General features: G+C 31.5%; 1 protein-coding gene across 1 annotated transcript in view; it reads left to right on the top strand.

The window, feature by feature from the left end:
- Positions 1 to 222: 222 nt before the first annotated feature.
- The window catches only part of LOC140443662 (integrin alpha-PS4-like), a 157,411-nt gene continuing 147,404 nt past the window's right edge, over positions 223 to 10,229 (top strand). Inside the window, exon 1 of the mRNA XM_072535032.1 lies at positions 223 to 485. Coding sequence (XP_072391133.1) covers positions 325 to 485 — 161 coding nt within the window. The 5' untranslated portion in view covers positions 223 to 324. The remainder of the gene's footprint in view (positions 486 to 10,229) is intronic.

Below are 10,229 nucleotides of genomic sequence, written 5' to 3'. Positions count from 1 at the left end.
AAGGGTTCAAAAGAAATATAGTAGAAGTATATATGTACTGCATTATATTATATATTGTATTATATTATGTTTTTAATATCCATTTACTAATATTATAGGTATATCTACCAAAAAATTTATATTATAATTTATTTATGATGATTGTGTAAAATATTTGAAATATTGACAAAATTGTCTTAGGATTTGGTTAGAACAGGAAAAGATTGGTTTTTCTACTTCCCGAGCGCGATAATGGTTCGAAGCAATAAATTAATAATAAGATTACATAGCATCATTTTGTTGTAATACGTTGTCGTAGACGTTGGAGGATACGCACCTTCCAACATGCAATTTATTCTACTTACCTTAAGTTTATTTTGTGTGAAAGTGAAATGTTTCAATTTCGACACGGACTTTCCGATCGTTTTTTCGGATCGTTCTTCGACCGAAAAAACTTATTTTGGTTATTCTGTTGCTATGTATCCAGGGAGACTATATAGTGAAAAGTAAGTTTTTATATTTAAATTTTTAAATTCTAAATTAATAATTTAGAATTTAGTGGTCATGTTTAACTTGAACCCGCAAGATTTTCGATAAATTTTATGTATATACTTTTTAAGCATTTTTCATTAACCGTGGTCTAAAAAATCTGCTGTCTACGGTTGAACATTGTTTTCTTTAAGTTTTTCTCTTGCTACATTATATATATATATATATATATATATATATATATATATATATATATATATAATGTATATATATATAATGTATACCATAGATCATATTCATACACTTCGAGAACTAATGAGTAGAGCTAAATAATATGAAATACCGCTAGCAATAACCTTCATAGATTTCGAGAAGGCTTTCGATTCTATATATCCCAAGTCAGTAATAGAAGCTTTGACCAACCAAGGCATTGGCAAACCGTACATAGAAACTTTAGCAAATATATACACACAAGCAAAAGCTAAAGTAAAAATGTATGAAAACACTCCAGAATTTCCCACTACCAGAGGCGTCCGACACGGAGACGCAATATCACCAAAGTTCTTCACTGAAACTCTAGAAAATATATTCAGCAAAATCAACTGGCAGAACAAAGGAATATCCATTGATGGAGAATACCTCAGCCATCTAAGATTTGCAATCGTTCTGATTGCTAATAATACTGCAGAACTACGACAACTTATAAGCGACCTAAATACAGCTAGCAATGAGCTGGCTTAAAAATGAACTTGACAAAAACTATGTACAACGAGCTATTGGATGTCGAAGATGTAATAATAAACACCACTGCACTTGAGACAGTAGACGAGTGTGTATACCTGGGACAATTAAAACATACATCTGGCTCCTTACTTCCAGAAATCAACAGAACAATGAAACTAGCTTGGACATCTTTTGGTAGAAATGCAGTTATATTTAAATCGAAGATGCGAATCCACCTAAAGAAACAAGTGTATACTACCAATCATGGCATACATCTGCGAAACTTGGACACTAAAGAAAGAGATAATATCGAAACTCAAAGTCACTCAAAGGTCAATGGAGCAATGCATGCTAGGTATAACAAAGAGAGATCTAAAAAGAATAGAATGGATCAGACAGAAAACCAAGGTTATTGATTGAAGAACTGACAATAAGTTGTCCACTAGAATTACTCTGTGGTATCCAAGAGGCATTAAGAGACCAAGAAGACGTCCAAATTTAAGATGGGACTATGACATAAGGAAACAAGCCGGTACAACATGGCACAGAAAAGCGAACTTTAGACAGTCGTGGGCAGATATGAAGAATGAAGAATATGTAATGGAGGCTACACCATAATATATATATATATATATATATATATATATATATATATATATATATATATATATATATATATATATATATATATATCGACTATCTATTAAGTAAAACTAGTGAGAGGGATATCAGGTTTTTCGGTCAAAAAATAAAACGATTCTATTATCTCGTCAAACTCGATATTTCGCTGTTTATTAGCTTCATCAGGAGTACACTAAAATTATTATTAAAAACAATTAATACATAGAACATACTTACAAAAAAATAAAAACTCACAGAGTCGAATCATTAAAATGCAAACCAGCACATCACAGGACTTTACCAATTACATTAAAATAATTACTACTACCATTTTTAAAATACATTAACTTATTTTGTTTAGATATTAAAACAATTTTATTTAAAAATAACATAAGGCTACCTCTCTAATAAATATTAGAGAGGTAGCCTTATGTTATTTTTGACGGTACTATAAAGTGTTTAAAATGTTACAATATATACTACTAAGATTACTAATGTCTGTTTTATTATTAATGGCATTCTTAGTTCGCTTGATATGACATATCTCGAGAAATACTCTATTTTTGTAATTGCTTAATGATTGCAATATTTTCACGTTATCATAATAAAACTGGTGGTCTGTTTTTATAAAATGTTCGACAACAGCACATGTTTATTTCTTCTATTGCAGTTACTTTTGTGTTATGGTATACTGTGTTTCGGCCACTGTTCGGTTTGTCCAATATAACATCCCTGGCAACTTAAACACCGCAATTGATATATGGCATTGCTATTATACATCACTGGTGTCCAATCTTTAATTTTAGAGAATATGGTTTTGCGTTTAAGGTTGATGAATTTGCTAATTTTTATATTTGTGTAGTCCTTAAACAAGGAAGTTAGTTGGTTTGTTAAATTCGGAATATACGGTAGTTTTTTTATATTTAAGATCTTGTAGATGTTATCTAATTGTCCATCATAAAACCGTGTGTTTGTTTTAGTATATCTTTAGGATATATATATATATATATATATATATATATATATATATATATATATATATATATATATATATATATATATATATATATATATATAGTTTTAAGTGTAATTAGGACTAGTCAAGCGCAAAGCAATAAACCAACTTTTATTTTCTCTGTTAAGATGTGTACGTGGCACCTATATTAATGCTTTATAAGATATTTCGACATCATTCTCGCCGATGTCCCCATGTTTTGATCATTTTGTATATCAAATCCTCCTGGCTGAATCTTCCTCCGATTATGTTAAGAGCAGTTAGTTGTCCAGTCTGAAGTGGCTGCCACTCTTACACACTCATTCCAATTCAATATCATTAAGTTAGCTCTAAGGGTATTTCCTTGTTTTCGAACCCTAGGCTCTCTGGTAATATCCAGCTGTTTGATGTTGTCTAGAAGGTTCTTTAAAAGGACACCAGTAATAGAGAGGTAAATGGACGATAATATTTCGTTCTCCATTGTCTTAATTAAAAATACGTTATTTTTGACATTTTAGATTTCCATATCGGGAATTGAATTTATTTTAGAAATTAATATTCTTTTTTAACTATTTTCGGATGTCACATAGTTTACTAACGGATTGCTTAAAGGAAACAACGTTTTTGTCATTTAAAGTTTATTGAAAGTGATGAAAATGAACAATTTTCCTTTGATATACTAAATATTGAAAAGTGACATTTTAAATGAAAGTGTTTTTTGTTGAAACAAAAGAAATTTTAACGACTTCACTAGTCTAGTAGATTATTCCCTTCTCTGGGAGTGATAACAGCTTGCAAACGACAATGCATGTTTTGGATCAGATTTTGGATCACACTCTGGGGAAGATTGTTCCATTCCTGCACCAATATATCGCGAAGCTCTCTTAAATTTTTGGGGGTCGGCACATGACTCTGTAGAGGTCTCTTCAGCTCATTCCAAATATGTTCCATGGGATTGATATCTGGACTGCGAGCAGGGGCAGGCCAAACAACTCGTGTGACTTTATCAAGATACTCAGTAACTATCATATCAGTGTGGGGCCGTTCAACATCATGCATAAATGTTGCGTCATCTCCAAGAATAACCATAAACGGTCTTCTAGAACCTGTGTCAGGTACCTATGCGCAGTCAATGTCCCATTCTCGATAAAGACTAACTCCGTGCGAGCATCAAACAATATGCCTCTCCATGTCATAACTGACCCTCCACTAAAATAAAGTTCCTCGGCAACACTTTTACGGGTCTGAGCCCGTAAGATAGAATCTCGATTCATCGGAAGAAAATAATACACTACTCCAATTCTGTATTGCTCGAGCTATGTGTTTGGTGTTTACACAAAAGTGGCGGTGTCACTTCTGGGCAGTAGTATAAGCCGCTTATTAGTCAGCCGCCCTTCTGATTCGTTTTTAGCGGGGATCACGCCGCCTTTTCTTTGTGTTTTCTTGTTCTCTTTCACCTTCCTTCACAGGTTGTTGTATGATTTCCCTTCATTACTTTCTATTTTCTATATTTATTCTCCAGTTAGGTATGTAGATAATAAACATAGTGTATTTTTATTTAAAATTCTCGTTTATTCCCAATAAACAAAGTACATAACGTCAGTCTTTCTCTCTCTCCAATGGCGCTATAGCCCAAGTCGGGCCTCGGCCTCCCTCAGCATCCGCCTCCAAGCCTCTCTCTCCTTGGCTGCTCTCCTTCAGTTATTCACCCTCAATATCTATTTAGCATCGATTCTCACTTCGTCTATCCACCTCTTCCTTGGTCTTTCCACTGACCGACGTCTGACCATAGTTTCACTAAGCGTTCTATTAGGTGTTCTGTTATTATTCATTGTTTTAAGATGACCTGCACAGTGCAATCTTTTTGTTTTACGTATAATTTGCTTTCTTTATAATATTGATATAACTTGTGGTTGAACCATATTGAATCTTTTTCAATATCTCTTTTTCAAAAGTATTAACACAGTTTATTGTTTTTTCTGTCCTGATCCATGTTTTTGTGCCATATATATGCTGCTATTGGTTTTATAATATATCTTAAACTTTACTTTCCTATATATATATCTTTGGATCCAAATACCTATGGCATAGGGAAGATAGTTTTGTTAGCAAGCAATATCCTTTTCCATATTTCCTCTTCTCCGCTGCCGTCCTCAGTTTTGTGTACCCCAGCTTTGTGAGTTGTTTTAAAACTTCAGTATTTGCGTCTTCTATTGTCAAATTTTGCAAGTTTCGTTGTTTCCTTGCTTGTATTAGTGCTTTAGTTTTATCTGTGTTGAGGTCTAGCCCTATTTCTTTTGTATTTTCTTCAAGCTCCACCTAAAGTTCTGTGATATCCCTTACGCTTCGGCTCTTCAAATTTACATCGTCTGGGTATATCACAATCTGTTTAGACTTAACAATATACTTTTGGGTTTTAAAAATCTACAAATATTTGGTAGATGTCTATATCGTGCTTATCCTGGTATTCTCCTATGATTTGCTGTGTGAAGTGACTTAATCTCCTGTTTAGGATCCACGTAAACACATTAAAACTTATACAAAGTAAGGACATGCCCCTGCAGTTTTTGTAGCTGAGTTTTTCTCCTTTCTTGTGGATTGAGCACATAATTGCTTTTTTCCAGTCTCCTTGAATTTCTTGGCGTGTTCCGAATGTCTGTTATTAGTTTATAAAATATATCTATTAGTGTGTGTCCTTCAATTTTAAGAATTTCAGCCCGTATGCTATCAATACCTGGGCTTTATTATTCTTCAGTGCTTTATTGTTATTCATTATCTTCCTGTCTTGTATGTCGGTAAGTTAATTCATTACTATGATTCTGATCTTGTTATCTCCAAATCCGCTATGTCATGGGCTATATTTTTTTGTATTTGCCTTTTAGAAGACACTCAAAATAGCTTTTCCAGGTTTTTAAGACGCCGATCAACCCGGAAGCCTGTTAAGTTTAATATTAATTCTTGTAATAGTATTAATCTTAGCTTTGGGTTTAATATATTGTAGCATTTTAAAATTCCTTGTTATATATTGAAATCTCCTCCTATGTGTTAAAATACCAAAAAATATTTTCAATCCTCTTTGCGTCACCGAGTTGATATAAAAACATTTTAAGTTTGTTTATATCACGGACGCATATTCTTTGGTAATTTTTTTTATCGAAAGCCGCTTGATATTACGTTTCAAATAGATATACATTTAGATCGCTGAGAAGATTTTGCCGGAAAGATAATTGCGACACTCTCGCTGAGGCGTTGTCAAGAGCGATTTGCTTCAGCGTTGGTCTAAATTTCACGTCAAATTTGTAATGTTTTTTTTTTGTTTTCCGCCCCTTTTCATGGAAAATATGTAGTGTATTGTGGCAGTTAGTAGTTACAGTTAAAGTGAGGTTTTGAAAGATATCCACATGTTCCATTTTCCTGTTTTTTAAGAAGCCGAGTCTAAAGTTTGTGTTCCAGTGCCCCAATTTCAACCTCAAATTTGTATGTCCTAAGGAGCCGTTTCAAAATACTTTTCATAGTATGGAGATGAATTTGTTCGTGTGGCAGAAAGTGTAAGCCTAGTTCTACCCCCAGAAATTCCAGTGAAGTCTAGTTTACACCCCCAAAAGTAATTGAGTAAAATCAAGGTAACTTTTGTGTTTAAATTTTAAAGGAAAAATAAACATTTTTATTAATAATTGCTTTCATCATTTAAAAAGATAGTTTTTTATTTGTAATAATTTATTTCTGCTATAAATTATAGCCTAGTAACAATAGTAAGTTTTGTAGTAACTCCAACTCCTAGAGTTTGTAAACGGACAGGACATAGATCCAGATCAGTTAAAACACATCACAAAAAATGTCACAAACGAAGTTTTACTATCAATAACTAAATTTTAAAATGTATTTTGTTCATTATTTTATAGTTATATTTTATATGTCTGTTATTAATGTTGAGTGTCATAGCTTTATATAAATAATCTCGACGACTATGTCTTGAAGAAGGAATAAAAGCAATTCAGAAAGCTAGACCAAAAGTCAAAAGAGAGTTTCTGTAACATCCCGGCTAAACTCAATAATATCCAGTATTTCCTATATATATATATATATATATATATATATATATATATATATATATATATATATATATATATATATATATATATATATATATATATATATATATATATATATACATTATATAATCTTTTGGATCATTTTATATATATTTAGTCTCGTGGTGTGTACATCTATAAGTAGCTTCTTGCAGATATTTGTATGTTTGTTAACTGTATTATCAATTAGTGACTAATTGGTTATTAAATATTAATAAACATAATAGTGTATTGTCTGTTAAGAGTAAACAATTTAAGACAATATTGTTTATTTTAATTTACAAGTTCACGACCTTTTTTCCTTGTATGCAAATATCGACAAACTTTATAAAATACTCTTAAACTATAAAAAGATATAAAAAAGATATAGTTGCGCTATCTCTTCTACGCTATGTATTTTAAAATACATTTCTTATTCTGCATCTGATATTATTTTCTCAGGAAAAAATACCAAAATTTTTATTTTTGTAGTTTGTGTTTTATTAGAAATTTATTGTTCGAAATACCATATAATTTTGGTTACACTTTTTAACAATTAAATGATATTTCACATCGCTTTTCTGTATATATTATACTTTTATGTAGATATTATGTACTTTTAGAATGTTGAGTGTGAAACTTAGCTGATTGGCACATTTAAAATATCAAGGTCTGTTAACTTTTTATACATTATCCGTTTATATTTTTGGTTACAGAAACTAATGCAACTGTTTGTACATAATTTTTATCTTTAGACAAGGAAAGAGAGGGGACGTGTAATCGTATGGAATTGACTGAAGCCTAAACCGGCACCAGAGGGTTGCCAGGTCATATATTATTTCTTCAGTAGATTGAGAATAATGAATATATATTAATTAATAGATTTTTTACAAAATTTAGAGTTGAAAACTGACACATTGATCACTTTTTGAACATGATTTTATCATTACATATTTTTAGTAGATCGTTATAGTGTTTCAGTAAATCAGTAAATTGAAGTTGAAATCAGTAGATCTACTGAAAAATCAGTAGACCTGGTAACCCTGCCAAAAGTAGTAATGGGCAACGTATAGGCACCAAAACATGGCGGTCTCATCGAAACTGGCTTTATTTTTCGAAGATTTATTAAATGAGCGTTACCTGTCGTCTCTCTTTCCTTGTCTAAGATTTTTGTGATGTCGTAGTGCCACAATCAATAAAAATGCCAGACGGACGTCATTCTGTAAAATTATTTTTAAATATTCATTATAAAGATCTTTAGATCTATAGGTCATACAATTACCAATGACTACTATGTAAAAAATACTGCTAATAAAAGTAAAAAAGTATGAAATACTCCCAATAATTTGACTGTGGAGTTAAACCATTAGTCGAACTTTTTTCTCTAAAGACATATTTATACTTAGTATAATTTAGAACTTACTTTTTATAGTTTCTCGTACTGAAAATGAATTTGTTAAAAAAAATTTAATAAAGTAATTTTATTATTTATTTTTTATATTTTAAATAAATTCAATAAATTATTACGTTTGCTTCTAACGCTACCTGTTAACAAAGCATACATTGTTTAGGTTCTTATGACAAACCTGTCAAATTCAGGTCAAATATTAATATGTTTAAAAATAACAATTGTATTTAAATGAAATTATTTTCATATAAATTCTTTGAAAGATATTCTTTTAATTTTTTAATTCTCATTTAATGTCTATATATTTTTTTACCGCATCAACCCCTAGGGTTATTAGCGGGGTGGTATATCTTTATTTTAGAAAGGTTACACTTAGTATATTATTAAAACTTACATAACAGTTTTGGAAAATATAAACATTTTATGTTATGTTACAGTTTGTTATACAGTTTATAATTTTTGATAAAATTCATTGTATTACTGATGTCTTCTTTTAGAGTTTCTTTCAAATTGTGTTTAAGTTTTGCTGTCGATCTTGCTGTTGAGTACACTGGACAGTCTATCATTATATGTTGCACTGAAAATGGTATTTGACAGGTGTGGCAAATCGGCTGAGGGTCCTTGGAGATGATGTATCCATGTGTAAATTTTGTATGACCTAGCCGCAGTCTGTTAATAACTACTTGGTCATGTCTTTGAGCTGCGAGCGGTAGTAAAGCAGAAGTAACATCTGGTTTGATAATTTTTAATTTTGCTTCTGTCTGGTTCCATTTTACTTGCCAGGTTTTGTTAATGTAAGTTTTTATTATTGTTTTTTGGTCTGAAATTGGTATGTTTTGCATAATAGGAATTGTCGTGTTATTGATAGCTTCTGTTGCTGCTTTATCAGCTGCTTCATTACCCTTTATCACAACATGGGATGGTACCCATAAAATGTTATGTTTTTACCACATGTTTAAGCATTGTATAGCATGTCTTTTATTAATGCTAAATTGGCATGAGTAGGATACATCTGCTTGACACCATTTAAAGCACTTAGAGAATCTGATATAATAAGAAAATTTATATCATTCAGTTCTCCAGTATATATGCTACACTCCTTGGCTAGACGGGTGACAGAGGTGTTGTCATCAAAAATAGCTGCAGCAGCTACACCATTACTGCTTTTAGAGGCATCAGTAAAAATTAGTTTGAAATCAGGGTATCTGGAGATGGTAGATCGGAATTTTTGTTTTATTTCAGAAGGATTGTGTGAATGTTTGGGATAGTTAAGTAAGGTAAAATCTACTTTTGGTATTTGAACTTTCCAGGGAGGAGACTGGCATCTGTTTGTAGAAGTGGCTCTCAATTGATGTATATCGAATTCAAATTGATTTATTCGTTCATTGAAAGGTAAGTTTCTAGGGCAATAATTTGAGTACAGATTTGGAGGGTTGCTCCTTATTAGGCTTGTTATAAACGGGTTTTCCTTTGCACTGACATATTTAGTAGCACAACATATTGAAAAATATTGTCTTCTGAGAGTTAATGGCGGTTCTCCTGCTAGGACTTGAAGGCTGCTAATTGGCGTAGTTCTGAAAGCTCCGAAAACTATGCGTAATGCTGTGGATTGGATGATGTCCAGTTTGTTGATTTGACTTTTAGTAGCAGTTTCGTAGCATATACATCCGTAATCTAGTTTGCTTCTAATTAGAGCTTAATATAATCGTAGAAGAATAGTTGTGTCTGCGCCCCATTTGTGATCGAAAAGAACTTTTAGAAGATTTATTCTCTGTTGGCATGCTTTAATTAGTTCATTTATGTGCGATATCCATTTTAGTTGAGAGTCGAATGTCATTCCCAAAAATTTGATTTCGTTGATTGTTATAAGAGTATTTCCGTTTAGTTTTAAATTTAAGTGGTATTGTGTTTTTCTTTTGTCAAATATTATTACTTTAGTTTTTTC

Source organism: Diabrotica undecimpunctata, chromosome 6 (genome assembly GCF_040954645.1).
Source record: "Diabrotica undecimpunctata isolate CICGRU chromosome 6, icDiaUnde3, whole genome shotgun sequence".
In the NCBI taxonomy this organism is placed as follows: domain Eukaryota; kingdom Metazoa; phylum Arthropoda; class Insecta; order Coleoptera; family Chrysomelidae; genus Diabrotica; species Diabrotica undecimpunctata.
This window is presented reverse-complemented; position numbering and strand designations above follow the sequence as displayed.